This window comes from Sinocyclocheilus rhinocerous, unplaced genomic scaffold (assembly GCF_001515625.1).
Source record: "Sinocyclocheilus rhinocerous isolate Xijiao unplaced genomic scaffold, SAMN03320098_v1.1 scaffold460, whole genome shotgun sequence".
NCBI lineage: Eukaryota > Metazoa > Chordata > Actinopteri > Cypriniformes > Cyprinidae > Sinocyclocheilus > Sinocyclocheilus rhinocerous.
The window spans coordinates 1,171,351-1,191,834 of record NW_015667268.1 but is presented as its reverse complement, the minus strand read 5'-3'; the positions used below and the strand labels follow the sequence as shown (position 1 = coordinate 1,191,834).

At 39.4% G+C, this 20,484-nt stretch overlaps 1 protein-coding gene across 1 annotated transcript in view; it reads left to right on the top strand.

Moving 5' to 3' along the window:
• LOC107733416 (THO complex subunit 2-like) overlaps nucleotides 1–20,484 on the top strand; it is a 93,096-nt gene that overhangs the window by 54,562 nt on the left and 18,050 nt on the right. The window contains exons 20-29 of the mRNA XM_016545017.1: nucleotides 1,835–1,952; nucleotides 3,540–3,719; nucleotides 10,241–10,405; nucleotides 11,265–11,540; nucleotides 12,818–12,959; nucleotides 13,048–13,205; nucleotides 13,806–13,934; nucleotides 14,240–14,371; nucleotides 15,474–15,658; nucleotides 18,378–18,559. Coding sequence (XP_016400503.1) covers nucleotides 1,835–1,952; nucleotides 3,540–3,719; nucleotides 10,241–10,405; nucleotides 11,265–11,540; nucleotides 12,818–12,959; nucleotides 13,048–13,205; nucleotides 13,806–13,934; nucleotides 14,240–14,371; nucleotides 15,474–15,658; nucleotides 18,378–18,559 — 1,667 coding nt within the window. The remainder of the gene's footprint in view (nucleotides 1–1,834; nucleotides 1,953–3,539; nucleotides 3,720–10,240; nucleotides 10,406–11,264; nucleotides 11,541–12,817; nucleotides 12,960–13,047; nucleotides 13,206–13,805; nucleotides 13,935–14,239; nucleotides 14,372–15,473; nucleotides 15,659–18,377; nucleotides 18,560–20,484) is intronic.

Genomic DNA, 20,484 nt, shown 5'->3' with positions numbered 1-20,484 from the left:
TTTTTTTTTTTTACTGTAGCCACAATAAAAATCATTTTTTTTAGGTAAAGTTGTGAATGAAACAAGTGATTTTTTTTTTCACTTTAAGGTTTTTGAAATAGGTGTTTGTTATAAGTTTATTGCATAGAATATACCGAAGTGTAAACACCCCCCCCAAAAAAAAGGGTTCAGACCGTCAGAGAATAAATATTTTTTTCAGCTTTTCAATTTTTTACACTATGCAGATGCACTTCCGCACAGAATCACTAGAAGGAAGAATTATTTTCAAATAGTGCTAGTGCTCAAGGCAACAGGTTAAAATTCCTGTATTTTTTTTTTTCATAACCTCATATGTTGCTGAAAAACATTATTATATTTTTATTGTATTACGCATCTCTACTGCCCATTCTACTGGCTATTGAAATAGTTTTGCACTCGGTGTTGCTATAAGAAGGAAGAATTATTTTCAAATAGTGCTAGTGCTCAAGGCAACAGGTTAAAATTCCTGTATTTTTTTTTTTCATAACCTCATATGTTGCTGAAAAACATTATTATTATATTTTTATTGTATTACGCATCTCTACTGCCCATTCTACTGGCTATTGAAATAGTTTTGCACTCGGTGTTGCTATATATTCATGCGGACCTACAAGAAAATCTTTATTTAAAAGATTGTTTACAAAAAAATAAATAAAAATATTGCAAAGCATTCTTTGACATTATTATTATCTTTTTATTTGATTGCTTTTTTAATGCTAGGTTGAATTTTCTGTAGTCATTTTGTGTAGAGGACCTCTGGAATATGGCCAGTTCTCTAGCAGAAAAGTGACATTTTCAAACCCAAATTAGTTTGAAAATGAATTTTTATACTGCTGTTTTTCAAAACATGCAGTATATATCCTTAAAGTACAAGAAGGCAATCATGACTAAGTTTTTTTTTATTTTATTTTATAATTTTGCAATTTTATGAATGTTAAGTCAATATTTAACCCCTTCATTCCAAGTGTTCAGTATCTGGACAGATTAATTTTTGATTTTCTTGATGAATGGTTAGTATTTTCAATGTTAGGACTTTTTATATACAGGACATTTTATACAGCAGTGTTAAAATGTGCTGTGTTTGCAACACTGGTTCACTCTATTCCAAATGCCCAATATATTTACTCTGCAGCAATTAACAATTAAAATGATGCCTTTCTTTGGACTAAAGCAGTTGATCCCAGTGCTTGTCTGAGATTTCCCCGCACAGCTGTATGCGAGGCTGTTCTGCTTATGTGTAAGCAGCAGCGTTAATAAGGTGTGGGTTATCCTTCAACACTCCAGAGAGACGTGTGTAGGCAGGCAGTTAAAGCCCTCGCTGACAGACCAGAGAATTGACTAGCACTTACCCTGAAATCTGGACTGAGCTTCATACATGTGAATGGGCCTAATGCATGTTAGATCATGGATTTGACTGACGATTATGTTTTCAGTGAGGGGTGATTTCTTATTAAGTAGCTGAATTTTCTCTGAATGTAAAAACAATCAATCTGAGATGTTCTAGTTTGCCATTAGCATAGCAAAGTAGTCTTAATTTAGGCTGTGATTCACAACTGGTGGCTTGTGACCCAAAAATGGGTTGCCGGTTTGAAAAGGGTACACCAATAGCGTTGTGCTTTACCAACTAAAATATAATTGAAATTGGGGATCCAGTGCATTCAAACTAGAGCTGGATCCACCAGTCCATATTTGAGGATGTTCTCTAGGAACCACAGCTCTTTATTTAGTTTCCTTTATCCAGTGTCATCAAGCATGCAGAAATCCCCAAGAGCAGCTTTGGTTTTTATCGAGCTCATGTGTCTTATGTTTGTGCCAGTTTTGACCTGCTGATCCTGAAGGAGGTGGTGCAGAAGATGGCCGGAATTGAGATCACAGATGAAATGACTGTGGAGCAGCTGGAGGCCATGACAGGCGGAGAACAGCTCAAAGCGGAGGTACGCCACACATGTAGTCATAGTCATCATTCAGCAAAAAGCTAAAGCTATGTTTATGAATGTATGGATGCTATTGCGAAATATTAGGGCTGCAGCGATGTTTCAGGTGTCGAACGCTAGAAGTGTGCTTGTGTGGAAATCAAGGCTCCTGTTATGAGATATAGCTAGAGTTCATGTGTTACCCTGTTAGTCTGCAAACCAGCACTACTTAGCTGCTCAAACATGTACCAAGTTTATGCATTGCAGATGGTGTTTGCCTTAAAGGTGACATATCATGAAAATCTGACTTTTCCAGGTTTTAAGTGCTATAATCAGGTCCCCAGTGCATCTACAATTTGATTTCGCAAGCGACAACGGTGTACCAGCTCTAATGCCATGGTGAAAGTTTGAGCAAAACATGCGAATTGTTCTGTCTTTGTCTGCACAGACGAGCACAGAACACTATTTAGATCTAAAATAAACATGCAATTTATTTCCCAGCAGTTTACCTTCACAGACATAACCGACTGTTTTTGTAAACGTAAACTTGTGTGTGAATGAGAACTAGTTTAGTACTCACGTGCTGTGACAGCCGCTTTCTGTGCGTGTGCTTCAGATGTGTGCGTTCAGAAAACCGTATCTCAGAAGTTTAAACTCATATGGTTTAAATCGCATTAATTCAGCGCGATAAACATGATAATCAGAACCAAAACTGATGTTTTTAGCAGGTCCGAGCTGTAATGGCGCAGCTCTATTCTGGAAAAGGGGGCGGAGAGCAGCAGCTCATTTGCATTTAAAGAGACAGGCCCGAAAAACGGCGTGTTTCTGCTTCCACTCAAAATAGGCATTTTCAAAATGATATTATAAATGATCTGTGGAGTATTTTAAGCTGAAACTTCACAGACACATTCTGCAGACACCAGAGACTTATATTACAATATTATATTACATATAGGGGCATATATCGTCTCCTTTAACAGTGCTTACTTGAAAACACTGAGGCACTTAAAGTGAGACCACATGGGACAGTAGGTGTTCATAATGAATCAATTCAGAAGTTACTTCACTTACTCGAGCACAAGAGACTGCTGAGTTCAGTCTGCGCAGCTTCTATATTGACCTGGTTGGTTTAAAACGCATGATTTCAGCGCGATAAACATGATAATCAGAAGGGGGGCGGGGAGCAGCAGCTCATTTGCATTTAAAGAGACAGGCCCGAAAAACGGCGTGTTTCTGCTTCCACTCAAAATAGGCATTTTCAAAATGATATTATAAATGATCTGTGGAGTATTTTAAGCTGAAACTTCACAGACACATTCTGCGGACACCAGAGACTTATATTACATATTGTAAAAAGGGGCATATGTCGTCTCCTTTAACAGTGCTTACTTGAAAACACTGAGGCAATTAAAGTGAGACCACATGGGACAGTAGGTGTTCATAATGAATCAATTCAGAAGTTACTTCACTTACTCGAGCACAAGAGACTGCTGAGTTCAGTCTGCGCAGCTTCTATATTGACCTGGTTGTGACTTTTGACTTGATCATGGCAGCTACGAGAACATTGCGTTTGTGTTTTTGTTGATTTCTTGTTGTTTGTGTGTGCAGGGTGGCTACTTTGGACAGATCAGGAACACTAAGAAGTCGTCTCAGCGTCTGAAGGATGTTCTTCTGGACCACGAGCTGGCGTTACCGCTGTGTCTCCTGATGGCCCAGCAGAGGAACGGTGTGGTCTTCTCTGAGGGGGGAGAGAAGCATCTCAAACTCGTGGGGAAGCTTTATGATCAGGTATAATCAAGTAACGAGCGGCTCTTGGTCTTGAAGCCATGATGACTCAGATTCATGCGGTCCTCAACTCTGTCACTGTAGTTTCTAAAAAGAGTATAACTGCTAATTAAATGTGACAAGCAGCGGAACTCATGCAGTGGAGCTGATAATACATTTCTTAAAAACTGTTTCCTTCAAGTTTGATGCTTGTTTACTTTCAGACAAAGTAAAATGGTGCCATGATATAGATAGACAGTCAGACTTTAGGGTTCCTGGAGGGAATGTTCAGGAAGAAACGGCATATAAAATCACAGATTTTAATGAGGTAAAGGCTGCCAATTAGGAAAGATCCACCTTTCGGATGAGAAAATGCATGTGTTGATGTTAATGACTGAAAGGTCATGCAATAGAAGTTCTTCAACATAGCATGACTCTTCATCAGTGTCTTTCTCACATCAATGGCATATGACAGCCTGTCTAAGTCAGCCAACTATTAAAGTAATAGTGCAAAGTGTCATTTACCCAAACCGGCATGATTTTTCTTTCCTTTGTGGAGTGTGAGTAATTTACCAGAATGTTCTCGCTGCTCTTTTACATACAGCAGAAGCATATAGTGCCCAGAGGCCGTCAAGCTCCTGAAAGGACAAAAACACCATTGAAGTACTTCCTATGTCTCATGTACTACAGTCCGAGTCCTCTGGAGTCATACTAATAGCTTTTTGTGGGCGACAGATAAAAAAAATGTACTCCACAGAAATAATAATAATAAAAAAAGAATAAAATAAAAAAAATAGATTTTTTTAAATATCAAAATTATCAACTTATTTTCTTGCGATTCTGAGTTTGTATCTTGTAATTTTAAATTAATATCTTACAGTTCTGAGGTGTTTTTTCCCCCACTTTTCCTTGTAATTGTAAGCTCATCTTTTAACACGCACCTAATTTCATGGATGAAAAGGATCTGTCTGTGCTGCAAAATGCATATTTTCTTTCAAGAATTGTTTTGGTACATTCCATTTTGTATTCCTTTTAATGTCAACCACAAAATGGATGTTTCTTTCACAAAAATATATGTATATGTATACAAGACAGACTCTTTGATCCACAATATTAGGCAGGTCACCATGCCATCGAGAGCACTGGGAGAAATTCTGGTGATTTAGTGAACGTTTTGGCCGGCTGCTTCACTCATTTTCATTAATTTACTTACTATTACTGTATATTATTGCCTGCCTGATGCACCCAAGTGATTTCTGAATTCAGCATTCACGATTCAATTTATAATAAATCATGAATCTGTTTTGACTTGCAATGAATGCCTAGGGCAGGACTGAGAAAGTCAATATGGACTTACATTTTTGTCTTTTCCTTGCAAAAGGCTATTATTTTGGCTTTGAACAACTGAGAATGTACCACACAAATGATATGGACTAGTTTTTTTCTGATGGGCTTGCTTGACAGCCTGTGATCAGGGAAAAGAGCTGCGTGAACCCACTGCAAAATCTCTCATTTTTTTTTTTTTTTTTTGAGTTTTTGGGTCAAACTGACTTTTTAATGAAGTCATTGAAAACGGCTGTTTTTTGGTCAGCCAAAAGTAAACCAAACTGAATGATTGAGTTTTGGAAACTTTTCATGGTTGCTGGTGTCGCAGTTTGGAAGTGAAAGTGGCCTGTATCAACCACTGAACTTCTGTGATTTTCATCCACCCACATACACTGGCAGTTTGCTTTTCATGTTCAGCAGCTGCGTAGCTCAATTACTCACTGGGTAATCCAATTGACTGTTTCCTCTCTCCCCCCGTGTTCTCTAGACATGTCGCAATTCACAGCAGATGGTGCTAAAAACTAACATCATCAGCTCCATTCTGTGTGGGACTACAAAATGATGCCGCCGGTCGATCCTTTTTTATTTTTTTAAACTTTTTCTCTCAATGTCTCAAATTAGAGCCTTTAGCAAATAATTCCCTCTCGCGATGCCAAATTGTCTAAATAATTGCTCATGGTGTGAATGAGAAACACGCTTTTTCCTGACATCAGTGGGGAAGCTTTTAATTATTAATTTTGGCTCTTTTTTTTTAAAACTCACTTTGCAGGAAGTTGTGCACTGCAATCAGCAGAATGTGTTGGGCTCCTGTGCCTGGCTATCACCGCCTCTGATGCACCACAGAGATTGATTGACTCATCTCACAGACTAAATATGCATTCAGCATGATTGCATAAGCACCCTGAAAAATATTAGAACAACTTAATTGTATAAATTTGCTTTATTTTGCATGGTCAATACGTCTTTTGGCATGCTTGCCATTTAATATATCCTAGTGTTTTATATTTTGTTAGTGATGTTTGCTAGGACAAGTGTGACTATTATTGCTCAGAATGAAGATATGTGATTTGAACAAACTCCATACTCCAAATATTGCACTTAACTTGTCCTGCATCGTTTGTGCTATAGACATGAATGGTTTCTAAAATCATGTGGATTACTGAAGAGAGGTGATCAGGCTTCTCACCTAGCAGATGACTCTAGTCTAGTCAAGTCACCTTTATTTATATAGCGCTTTTAACAATACAGATTGTGTCAAAGCAACTTTTTCAGTATTAAAGGGTCTCCCTCCCTCCCTTCCTTCCTCTCTCTCTCCCTCTTCCTCTATTCATTCCCTCTCATCCCACCATCTAGCACTAAAACCCCACTTACAAACATCCTTTCATCCCTACATCCATTCTTCCACCCTTCCTTCAGCCGTTTACAGCAATATGGCCCTCGTGTTTCTAATTATTCTAAATAGCTACTTAGAAAAGTTAATATATGTTAATGTAAAAAAAAAAATGTAAAAATTTTTTTTTATTGCATTTGTTATATTTGTATTTTTTAATTGTTTGCCATGAAAATAGCCTAAGATGCTGACCTGGCATTAAATAAAAATATACTACAACTCAATAGCTTCAGAGAAGCAATAGATTCTCCCCTCTCTCTATACCTCCCTATCTCACTCTCTCTCTCTACCTCCCTCTTTACCACCCTCTCTCCCCCTCTCCCCACCTCCCTCTCTCTCTTCCCTTCCTCCATCCCTCATTCTACCCCCTCCCTCCACCTATACCCTCCCATCCTCAATACTCCTAAAAAAAACCCACTCAAAAAACATCCTTTCATCCCAACATCCATTCTTCCACCCCTCCTTCAGCCGTTTTACAGCAATACGGCTCTCATGCTTCCTAATAATTCTCAACTTCTACAGTCCAGAAGCCTCGTCCAGCGCCACTACCTCACACGGTGCAGTCTTGACTTCTTCAACCTCCAATTTTATTTCCAACTGGTCTATATTTTTTCACCTCCCTCCATCAATACCCTTTCATCCTGCCATCTACAGCCCATATACTTGGCCAGCTACGCCACCTACTCGCCCGGCTGGAGTAGCTCATCGCCCTCCTCCCATCTCAGCAGCTCTATGCTCAAAAATTTTTGCCGCAGGTTGTCTACAGCAGTTCAACCAGGAGACATACTGGGGCACTCTTGACTCTGAACTCTACTGTCTATAATTCGCAGCTCAAACATCCCTTCACGCTAACTTAGGATTTCCACACTAATCAAGGTTTTTACCAAACTCAGCATTCCATTTTCAGAGCCAAAAACCTCAGGACCTCATACCACCATTGAGATTTAGGCATCACTCTTGACTCATTTCAATCTCAGTCATTTCAAGCATCCCCACCCTCTACAAAATCCACCAAATCTCACTGCTTCTTTCCAACTTCTATTAACAGATAGATGTACAAGTGTCAGCTACTTGCACTTCTAGGCCACCTCAGCAATGACATCTGGATAATTCCTCAAGGGAAATCCTTCTTGTCCAACCTTCTGTCTAAAGCAGCAGCCATCCCATCTCTCCACAACAGAGTCATATTAGATGATGCATGCAAATGGAAATGCGCCTCTGGCAACAATTCCTCCCATCCCAGAACAGCATCTTCTATCTCTATAACAACTACATCTCTCATCTCGATGACTTCCAACTATATACTGATGCAGCACCGTCAATAGACTTCGACTGCCATTACGGTGGGCGCTGGTTTTCCTCCAAACGACCTCCGGAGTTCAGTTCCCTCAGTCCACAGTCAAGCGCTTTCTCCACCAGATTTATGAAATATACCCCATTATCATGGCAGCCATCCTTTGGGGGCACGAATGGTCCAGAAAATCAATACCCATCTACTCGGACAATGCAGTGTTAGTTAAAAATATAAACAAGGGAAATCCCGTTCTGCTGTTATTATACAATTCATGCACAGGCTCACTTAATATCTGCCCAACTGCAGTTCCTGCTCTGAGCAGCTCATATACCGGACACCTTATTCTCATAGCCAACTCATTGTCAGTCAGTCAGTCACCTTTATTTATATAGCGCTTTTAACAATACAGATTGTGTCAAAGCAACTGAACCGCATTAATTAGGAAAATAGTGTGTCAATGATGCAAAATGAGAATAGTAAACACTAATTTTCCAGTTAAAGACAGGTCATGATTGAATTCAGTGATGTCTTCATTCAGCTCAGTTCAGTTTAAATAGTATCTGTGCAATCAAGTCAACGATATCGCTGGAAATTAAGTGTCCCCAACTAAGCAAGCCAGAGGCGACAGCGGCAAGGAACCAAAACTCCATCGGTGACAGAATGGAGAAAAAACCTTGGGAGAAACCAGGCTCAGTCTAGCCATACTCTGGAGATCAGAATATCACAGAGTCTTATGGGTAGCTGTTTTGACCACAAAGCGACATCCTAATGCTGTGATTTACATGGGCAGGGACCACTGATGTATTCTTCAGACAATGGGTCTAACTCTCAGTGAGCAATATGTTGTGTCCTACGCGATATACTGTTATGGTCAGTTGTATTTGTAGAGAACTGTCCAAAATCTTTGAGTATACACTTGTGTGTTGCTTTCCCTCGGTTTGAGTTGATCATGTCAAAAGCGGTAATCATATGTGCTCTAGCTGGATAATGCAAATACAATTTCAGTGAAGATGATCGCTACATTTCCCTTCTCATGAACAAACTTCTAGAAATGCTGGGGAAAGCTCATTTTCTAATATAACTAATGACTCAGAGTAACTCATGCATTTCATTATTTTTTTGTCTGAGAATGAGAGGTGGAAAAGTTGTCAGAGTGTGACGTGACAGTGAGTCCCTCAGGCTGAGCTGATTCGAGCATTGAAAGCACGCCAAACCAATCTCATCTTCCCTTGATGTCCAGTTCTGTTGTTAGCACACTCTGTATTATTAGAGTATTCTTTGCACGGGTTTAGAGAGGTGGCATCTGTATGCGTCTATTACATCTGTTTATGAGAATGCACTGTTATCCTTACGTGCCAGATTTTGGACTTTAGACATAGTCTGGTCCACATTACAGCATGTTCTGTCCGCCCATTTAGGGTGTTCTCACAGATAACCGGGCTCATTTTATTCCAAATAATTGGTCAGAGATCATCTTAATGAGGTGCTCTAGGTCTGATTAAAAGCAAACTCTGAAACAGTCCAGTTTTGGTGAGGTTAGAAAGCAATTTGACCCAACGGACCAACTAACCGAGCTGTATCATAATTCATAATGGGAAATGTGTTGCGTAAATAGCAGCAGTGTCTGATTCTGTGGGTGAGCCTATTAGTATCACAGTTGAAAACCAAAGAGTGCCTTGAAATGTCATTGATCTTCTCTGAAATGCTGTCTTGCCTTGCAGGGAAGCTAGTGCGCAAAGCTAGCTTGTTAATTCATCTTGATGGATGGCGCCATGAGTGTAATCCGGAAACATAAACAGGTGCTCTCTGATCAATGAGAGGACCGTTTACTTGCACGCGACTTGCATAAATACATTTTGCAACATTGCAAATGCAACTATTTACGCCCCTGTTTCTAAACAAAGCAAATGATCTGCAGGTCTGAAAATGGACTTCGACAGGAAGTGGCGGATGGCATGTAAAAAAAAAGTAAACATTAGTTTAGGGCTGGGTGTAAATAATGACTTAATGAATCTTGATATTGAGATCGATAATACTTTATTTCCTGCACTACTTTTCAGTGTAAGCACAATCCTGCTGCTGAATCTACAGGTTGCATGCAATAACATAGAGCACAACCAGTGTAGTCTGATTTACGCTTCTTTTTAGTGAATCAGAAACATACAGCTGAAGCACGTGAACAAACGACTCTTTCGAACAAGTCCTTTCAGGTCTCTTTAACTTCGTCTGGCAGTAAAGCAGCTGTCCGGGAACATTTGGGTAGTTGACCCAGTAGTCAGGCCGTACCTCCCTCCCCTTCACCAGCTTCCTCTGGAATCTCTCCCCAGTGTCTCGCTTCCGCTAAATTGCTTTACTGTGCATCCCATCGATTCTGATGGAGAGCCCGTGATGAATGGCTTTAATAAAGCGAGCCGCAGTTCCCTAAATAAATGAGCGACCTGAGGATTTATTAAGGGCATCTGCATTTGCCTGGGACAGAAACGTGGAGAGACGCGTTTAATGATGAATGCTTCTCTTTCTGCTTCCTCCCCAAAGTGTCACGACACTCTTGTACAGTTTGGTGGCTTCTTGGCGTCTAACCTCAGCACAGAAGACTACATCAAAAGGGTGCCGTCAGTCGATGTCCTCTGCAACCAGTTCCACACGCCACACGATGCTGCTTTCTTCCTGTCTCGGCCCATGTATGCCCATCAGATTCTGGTGAGTGTTCAAAACAAACTCTCTTTCACAACCTATTGCAGCGGTTCGTAACCTTTTTGACTCAAAAGCCTCCTTTGTCCAAAACAATATTTGAAAGCCCTTTGTCAGGTTTGCATTTTAATCAAGACTACATTGATAATAGGGCTAGTGTTTTATATTTTTTTAAAAACATGTCTCAAGACTTTATGGCGGGTTTTCCCCATCCTACTGCATCTCAAGTTTTTAAATTAAGAAAGTACTCTTTGTGATTGGTTTTCGGTCCTTTGTATTAAACTATACATACATGCATGATTCTGTTTTGTTTCTTTGTTTTAGCAACTTTAATTATAGATGGTTTATAAACATTATTTTATGCACTTTTTTCAAAGATAGTCGTGTTATTTTATTGTGCTTTGCAAATGGATGCATGCAGTACTGACTTAGTTGACTGAGCTGATCTCATTGTTTGGTGTTTCTCACATCAAGGGTGTGATTAGTGCAAAAAATGCTGTAAGACAATAACTGTTGAAGCATGAAGAGGCTTTCATAGTGGTTGAAATTGCGAAGCATCCAATAATGCTTTGCTCTTGCTTTAATACGGTTCTTGCATTACAGTAAACTGGGATTTATTTGTTAAATTTTGCAGTATTATATGATGCTGCCTGCCTAATGAATATTTCATACAGAGCTCATTTTGTGTTTTCCCTCAACGCTAGACCCCCTCTTACAGCTCTCCAGAGCGGTGTAAAGTTAACCCCTTATCTCTTCACTTCTAACAAGATTTACCACGTGCAAACCTCTGCATACGCTCATCTTCAGGCCTGTTTGTTGTGCTTGAGTGAATTATAAAGCTTGCCTGCTGTCTTTGTGTTCCCATCAGTCCAAGTATGACGAATTGAAGAAGGCAGAGAAGGGCAACAGGCAGCAGCAGAAGGTCCATAAGTACATCGCAGCCTGCGAGCAGATCATGGCTCCTGTGCACGAGGCTGTTGTGTCTCTTCACTTGCCCAGAGTGTGGGATGACCTTCGACCTCAGTTCTACGCCACCTTCTGGTCCCTCACCATGTACGACCTGGCGGTACCACACAACGCCTACGACCGCGAGGTCAACAAGCTGAAGATGCAGATCAAGGCTATCGATGAAAACACGGAGATGGTGAGACACTAAAGGACCTTGATCTGCTGCTGTCTGTATTGTTGTTCGAAATGAATCAAGCAGCCATATTTACTGGAGTAAGAGAATCAGTTACTGTGCTTGCATTATTAGGGGTATTAAAATAATTACTTAAAAGTGGAAGCAGTTTTTACTCATCAAATACTTGGAAGACTAATTGCATTTAATTTTTAAACTGTTAAGTAGCACAATTCACTAATATTAGAATCAACTACTGAAACTTTGTGATTCTAGTGACAGCCTCATTCACAGTCACATTGACCCCATGATCTGACCACAGTAAATTTAGTTGCACCTCATAATAATGGTTTTAAAGCCTCTCTTCATCAATAGTGCTGCAAGCCACATATCAGAGGTTTTGTGAAATGTTGATTTAAAGAGAACAGCTTAGTGTTGCAGCAGCAGGGCATGAACCTTACAAATTGGCATTTTCAACAGAAGTACACAAGGAAGTAACAGTTCTTGGGTCCTTTTGAGTCATATTAACTTTTGGATCAGTGAGTCCGTTAATGCAATGAGTGCAGCTCTTAACAATGAGGACTTTAGTTTGAACCTGTCCTGCAAAAAAAAAAAAAAAAAAAAAAAAAATTAAAAAAAAAAAAAAAAACGATATTTGGAAATAAAATACAGATAAAATAATGGCATTGACAGATTATGGATGATGTTGTTTTAGTGACTGACAACAGCGTTCAAGATTTTGCGATGCACAAATCAACCTTCACATTCAGCTTAGACCTCGATCTCAAAGCTCAAGTTGTTTTGCCGTGAGGCTGTTGATAGAGAGAAGTCAACCTGTGCAGGAATCATTGCAATCAGGGTTTGAAATTAACACCCGCCAAATGCGGGTAAAAATCAGCTGTGTCGGGTAAGGCTGTCAAATCACTAGCCAATTTGGCGGGTTACTTTTCGTAAATTATGTTTACCAATTAATTTCTTGAGGAAGTTCATGTAAGCCAAATCTGCACAGATTTAGTGTAAATACTGAACTCGAGACTCATCATTATATATTAAATAAGCCTAATTGCGCAGCATCTGGGCAACTAGCTTACTTGAACATACCCAGCGATGTAGCTACTGGCCATCTGGCCTTTTTTTCATAATTAATTTGTTTAATTTTTTTGGCTAGTAGAAATTATGAATGGCCGGTAACTTAAAAATGTAGTAGCCAAATTGGCTGGTGAGTGAAAAAGTTGATTTCAAACCCTGATTGCAATGTCTGTGGTCAGATGTTGTTCATGAGATGCTTTTCTCTATTGCAGCCTCTGAACAAAAAGAAGAAAGAGAAGGAACGCTGCACAGCGCTGCAGGACAAGCTGCAGGAAGAGGAGAAGAAACAGCTGGAGCATGTGCAGAGAGTCCTGCACCGTCTCAAACTGGAGAAAGACAACTGGTTACTCGCCAGTGAGTCCTCAGATAACTCTCTCACAATCTCTCCGCTGCTCAAAGGCTCTTCGCGTCTCGCTCACCCCCGTATTCCCTCTATTCGCAGAATCCACTAAGAATGAAACCATCACTAAGTTCCTGCAGCTCTGCATCTTCCCCCGCTGCGTCTTCTCAGCCATTGATGCCGTTTACTGCGCTCGCTTCGTGGAGCTGGTGCACCAGCAGAAGACGCCCAACTTCTGCACCCTGCTCTGCTACGACCGAGTGAGTTCACTGCAGTATGCCCAACCATTGCAGCCACTTTCAGCAAACAGGCTACAAATGTGTCTTTTAAAACAATAAAAAAGCGCAAGTCCCAGGTTCCTTAGAATAAGAACCCTTATTAACTGTATCTATCATAAACGTGATATGAAACCTGTCTAGTCTTAAATTACACAACAGCATAACATGACAGCTTGTTGAATTTGTTTGGTTCATTGTACGGAAAGTTCTAATTATGTGCTTATCTACCAAAAAAAAAACTATTTAGCAGTCACATTCTATTACCACATAACTGCCACACTATGAATAAATGAAGTGTGGTGTGATTTAGATGCCTTCTACAGCATGATAGGAACACAAAAATCCATTTTCTCACTTTTGACACTTTTGGTATTTGTGACCCTGGAGCACAAAACCAGTCTTAAGTGTCAATTTTTCGAAATTGAGATTTATACATCATCTGAAAGCTGAATAAATAAGCTTTCCATTGATGTATGGTTTATTAGAAACTATTTGAAAATCCGAGGGTGCAAAAAAATCAAAATATTGAGAAAATCACCTAGGTTACTCATCCTGCTCTTTTTCTCTCTTGCTCTCTTCTAGGTGTTCTCTGATATCATCTACACGGTAGCGAGCTGCACAGAGAACGAGTCGCGCCGCTACGGCCGCTTTCTGTGCTGCATGCTGGAGACTGTGACTCGATGGCACAGCGACAGAGCCATCTATGAGAAGGTGTGGTGTGCTTCCGGCTCTTGTTTAATTATCCTGTCAGTGTTGTCTCTAGCGTGTCCTAGTCACCACTAAATTGGTATCCGTGAAAACGAGTTGGCAGTGCATCCCTTCCCTGCAGGATCAAATACACAAAATAATGTTCTTTTTAGCAGCATCATATGACCCCTTTAATAATAGACTTTTATTACAAACCCAGATAAAATCATTTCTGTCTGTATATTTTGAGGTTTTGGGTTAAACATGCTTTTCAGAAGCCTGGTGTTATTTGTTTGTCTCGTCTTGTCTGTTTCTGGTTCCCTCACTAGGAATGTGGCAATTATCCTGGGTTCCTGACTATTTTCCGAGCCAGTGGTTTTGACGGAGGGAACAAAGCAGATCAGCTGGACTATGAGAATTTCCGGCATGTTGTTCACAAATGGCATTACAAGTTGACTAAAGTTAGTATTCTACTCCTCACAGAATACTACTCCTCCTGCTGTTGTAGAGCAGGGTGATTCATAATTCTCTAAACTTTTCAACCCTCTTGAAAATATTTATTTGCAATAATTATAATTGATGATGATTGTAGTTTATAGTAAGTATAAATGATTGACTACTATATTGGTCACTTGAGAAATTATGTCATTATTAGTTAATGAAATTAATCATGAATTAATTGCACGTCAGTTTTGGCTAAGAAATTACCCCCCAAAAGATAATTTAAGCCATTTGGAATTTACAAAAAAGTAACTTTTGAAAGAAATATTTTGATTCAATAGGACAATATTTGGCCGAGATACAATTATTTGAAAATCTGGAATCTGAGGGTGCAAAAAAGGGCGCCTTTAAAGTTGTCCAAATGAAGTTCTTAGCAATGCATATTACTAATCAAAAATTAAGTTTTGATAAATTTACGGTAGGAAATTTACAAAATATCTTCATGGAACACGATCTTTACTTAATATCCTAATGATGTTTGGCATAAAAGAAAAATCGATAATTTTGACCCATACAATGTTTTTTTTTTTGGCTATTGCTAAAAATATACCCAAGCGACTTAAGACTGGTTTTGTGGTCCAGGGTCACAAATAATAATAATAATAATAAATGGGTATTAATGTTTAAAAAAAAAAAATAAATAAATAAATATTGAAATACGAAATAATAATAACCGCCAATAGGTCTTCATGAGTGAGGCATTCAGTCATTCATTCAACCAATTTGTTCAAATGGCTGCTTCATTCAAGAACAAAGCAATTGACTTGCTTGCTATTCATTATGAATGGGTCACTGAATCACTGGCTTACTCGAATCGTTAAAAACTGTGGATTCACTCAGTGACAAACCACTGCTGTGCTGCTCTGAGATGCATAACCGTCGTGCTGTGGCTTTGTTTGGAACCCTTTTCATTCGCAAAACAGACATACACAATTGCAGACATGCACTGTTGTATCTAAAATTGAACGCAGTAGTAACTTGAGTCATATGCGCAATGTTTTGTATAAATGTGACTTTTTGTTAGCACCTCATGTACAGAAAATCCTCTGCTTGTTCCCTCAGGCGTCAGTTCACTGTCTGGAGACGGGCGAGTACACCCACATCCGCAACATCCTGATCGTGCTCACCAAGATCCTACCCTGGTACCCCAAGGTGCTGAACCTGGGCCAGGCTCTGGAGTGCCGCGTTCACAAGATCTGCCAGGAAGAGAAAGAGAAGAGGCCCGATCTCTATGCGTTAGCCATGGGGTAACTGAGCCGAGAGCCGGCTGGCCTCAGCATTTCAAGTGCTTTCACCACACTGGTTTAGAGGGTCCAGGCTTGTCTTTCACTTTCAGGCGTCTAGCTGGTGGTAGTGTAGTTTTTCCACATTTTAATTGTGCTCGCTTTGGTTTAAGATACAGGACATTTGTTAGTGGCTGCATTTCTGAAGGTGTGTAGGCATCATTTATATACAGCTGCCACTAGAACTATACGCTGAAAGGTTATGAAACGTGGCCCACAATTTGTCATTCAGCTTGGTTCAAACCTTAGCCCGTTTTTTACTCAATTAGCAACGTTTTAGTTCAGTTAAATGACTAGATTCTCTGCCATTTTAATTTTTCTATCCCACAGCTTTTATTAGGTCATCCCCAGATTTGTGACAGTTGATCAGTTGGTTTACCAGACCATTTGCTTGTAATGCATCATCAAATTTGACTAAACGGGAATGAAGCTGTATCTTTGCAAGGCTTTTATGTAAATACATGAAATTAGCTTAAATTAGAATGAAACCTTTATTTTATTATTGTTTCTTGCAACACCCCACTAATCGTTAGGGGTTTGATCACCGTCAGTCCAATTCCTACAGAGGTCATATTTTAAACTCCGTTTTCAAGCAAAACCTTGAAGTTGCAAGTGAATTCTTGAATCTTGGCACAGAAGAATTTTTTTTTTCTTTGGCACATGTCATACTAGGGCTGCATGAAGAATAGTGTTTGTATTGGTCACGATTTCTGCTTCTATTGATTTATTAATTGTCTTGCGATATTTGTCCACTGGTTATTTATCTCGGAAATTTTTTAATTTTAATTTTAGCATCCACAAGCTTTTATGTGTGCGGTTGCCAGATGTCAAGAGTTCAAATCCCCCAATCAGAGCTTTTCTTTTAAATCGATTCAATTTCTGCAGTTTGGTTTACTTAAATCTTCCCATTCTGGCAACCCTCTCTTACACTACACTCTTACACTGAAATAGCTGGAGTTTAGCAATTTCTTCTGAGATAATGTGCTCAAATGAAATGTTTTTGGTGCGACTAAATCTGCAAGCAAACCTTGCAAGTTGACGTTCTCTTGATTTGTGCTTATATGAAAGTGCAAAAATTCTATAGAAATGTAAAAAAAAAAATTTTTTAGATGACACTAATTGTGAATTTATTTTTGAGCAAAATAATTGTAATTAACATCTAACCATTGTCCTGCAGCCCTTTGTGATGCATATCTTTACCATAGTGCCGCAGAAATCCAGTTACTGTGTCTTCTTACTCATAGCCTTAAACTGCTTTTCCTAAATGTACCGCTAGGGGTGCTGTGACCAAATAAATCCACTGCGCCTCACAATGTGCATGTGCAGGTAGGCTTAAAACATTACTGGATAATTGCAGAAATAAATCATTAATGAGGGAAGTCCCCCTCCGCCAACCATCAGCAGGGAGTTTCTGGGCGTCTCTGTAGGCAGAGGTTAGCCACATTAAGGCAGATTTATTCATTGCTCTTTTCTGCCGCTTTCAGCATACTCTCCGCAGTGGGCTTGATTAAATGTGTCGGACTGGTGCGGTTGGAGACGGTCAGGAGTGGCTGGTCATCTCGGGCGCATGTGAAGGGATGAGGTTTGTGGTGAGGTTGTTTGAGGAGGAAACTCAGACATAATTCAGTGCAGTCATTCCAACCAAAATCGCAAGGGAAGGTTTGGCCTCTTCATTGCTGCTTAATGAACACCGTCCATTCAGCTTTTGGACTTTGTTGTGTCACGATAAGGCGATCTTATCAGTTATCAGCTGTAATGGGCTGCTTTGCTTCACTGGAGCTAGAATTAGTGACGAGGACTTGATCATGCCCCACTGATTCCCGAGACCATTTTTCTGTAATCCATATTTCCCATCTGCATCTTTAAATGAGCTTGTTAGAAGGTGACGACATGTTACTGCTTACCTTTTGGACTAGACATCACAACGAGAACACTACTGTTCAAATCGTTTGGTTCAGTAAGATGTGTATTTATTTTATTTATTTATGAATACTTTTAGTAAGGACACATTAAATTGATCAAGTGTGACAGTAAAGATTATTACATAAAAATCCATATTAAAAAATAAATAAATACTGTTCTTTTGGAATAATTCAGAGTACTATTTTGCCGTATTTTTAATAAAATAAAAACAGCCTTGGTGAGCATAAAAGACTAAAGAAAAAAAAAGAAAAAAAAACTTACTGACCCCAAACTTTTGAACTTTTGAGTATTGGATTAAAATAATGTTGTTTAGTTTGAGGAGCTCACGTGGTTTAGAGAAAATTTCATGGGCTTGTAAAATGATTAGACATCCAATCATAATGAGGAGCTGATTTCTTTTTAAATTGGCGTCTTCCATGGCACAATTGGTAATAACTCTTGACATGTAATTGTTGCGTTCATGCCACCAGTGGGATTTCTCAGCACACCTCAGCTTATTGGGCAGACGTGGGCCCTGTTCTTTGTGTTTCTCTGTAGACACATGGAATCAACAAGAAATGAAAGAGGGAAATCAGACCTTGTGTTCAGCCTCTCAAAAATATGCCAATCTAGTTACGTTAATATTGTCATAAAGCCTTTCCTCTGCCAACACAGCCCCTCTTGAGGATTTCTTTTTGAATCCATCCGTTTCTGAGTGATTTTAAGCATTGCTCTTCGTATTACCATCTGCCGTGATTTTAACCGTGTATGTGACTTGCAGCTACTCTGGCCAATTGAAAGGCAGGAAAGTGCACATGGTGCCAGAAAATGAGTTCCACCAAAAGGAGCAGCCAGTGCGCAGCGCCACGCCTGGCACTCTGCAGAACGGACCGGGCAACACGGGCAAGCCTGCCGCCGCTGCCAGCGCTGGCAAAGCCGAGGAGGGCGCCGTCGAGGACTCAGGTGACTCTATTTGAATAATCTTCCTGTTTTCGTCTACGAAGCTTCAGGAATTGATTTGATAGCATCTGGACTTGTTTGTTCATTTATTGAGAACGTCTTGATACTCATTTAAAATGAAGGACGTTGCCATGGCGTACAACACTCGCGGTGGGAATTGCCACCCTGAGGGAGTTAATTGCAATTACCGTGTGAATTGGGGTAAAACTGCGAAGGATATTAGAACAAAAAAGCCTCGCACAGACCCATTAACACAGAAACAAGTACACCAGGAGGATTGATCAGAACAGCAGTGCAGGTCATGTGACTCCAGCCTCTTCAGGATAGATTCGGTCCATCACACGGCTCTAGCAGCTACTACAATGAGGCCTTGAGTCTTGTTCAAACCCATGTTCATTTTGAGTCTACTGATTTTCAGTTACTTGATTGCATCATGAATATCACTGACTATATGAGGTGTCACAATTAATACAGGCGCTCAGAGATGAGTGTCATCATGACCAAGCATATGCTTGCAGAACTTGGAGATTAAGTTGTTTTGAAGAAAAGGCTTAAAGTGGATTTTAAAAAAATTAAGAAATCGCACTACCGTTCAGAATTCTGTGATTGGTAATATATGTGAGCCTGGAGCACAAAAGCAATCTTAAGTCGCTGGGGTATGTTTGTAGCAATAGCCAACAATACATTGTATGGGTTTTCTTTTATGCCAAAAATCATTAGGATATTAAGTGAAGATCATGTTCCATGGAGATATTTTGTGAATTTCCTACTGTAAATATATCAAAACTTAGTTTTTGATTAGTAATATGCATTGCTAAGAACTTCATTTGGACAACTTTAAAGGCGATTTTCTCAATATTTTGATTTGTTTGCACCCTCAGATTCCAGATTTCCAGATATTGTCCTATCCTAACAAAACATACATCAATGGAAAGCTTATGTATTCAGCTTTCAGATGATGTATAAATCTCAATTTCGAAAAATTGACCCTTATGACTGGTTTTGTGGTCCAGGGTCACATATTTAAATGATTTTGAAAGAAGTCTCTAATGCTTAACAGGACTGCATGCGTTTAATCAAAAATAGCCAAAGGAGCAATATTGTGAAATATTATGAGTTAAGATAACCGTTTTGTGTGAATCTATTGTAAACTGAAGAGCTTTGATCACAGCAATAAATTACAGTGTCACATGATCCTTCAGAAATCATTGTAATATGCTGATTTGCTGCTCAACAAACATTTCTGATCAATGTTGAAAACAGTTGTGCTCCCCAATATTTTTTTTGGAAGATGTACATACATACATACATACATACATACATATATATATATTTTTTGTCAGGATTATTTGCTGAATAGTAAAAAAAAAACAGAAATCTTGTAACTTTATAAACTTTATAAATGTCTTTACTGCCACTTTTGATCAGTTAAAAGGTCAAAAAAAATCATACTGGCTCAAAACATCTGAACGGTAGTGTATATCCACTTTTAGGAAAGTCACGCCTGGATTTGCTGAAAGCAGCGTGACAAGACAATTTTGTGGAAACCGCTGTGTTTGGCACTCAATCTGAATCCAATAAAAACCACATACGGCTCAATACCCAAGTAACAGCACCTCTATTGTGAAACATGGTGTTGCTAAGAGTTTTTGTTTCATTTCAGCAGCTGTAAGTAGCCCTGCCTGCTGCTAGATAACTGTGAAGAGGTGAAATCCCCCATCATCAGTTACATTCTGCCTCCCATTAGTAGCTGTGATATTAATTGCTCTGAGCATAACTTACAAGGGATCTGTGTTTATAAAATGAGCACAACAAAGTGCTGTTTAAAAATCTAAAATCGTGTCTTTTAAAATCATTAGCAATTATGAATGAGCGAATATTTTAGCATGACATTTTTGATACGCTCCTGTAAAATGACCATTGCACCA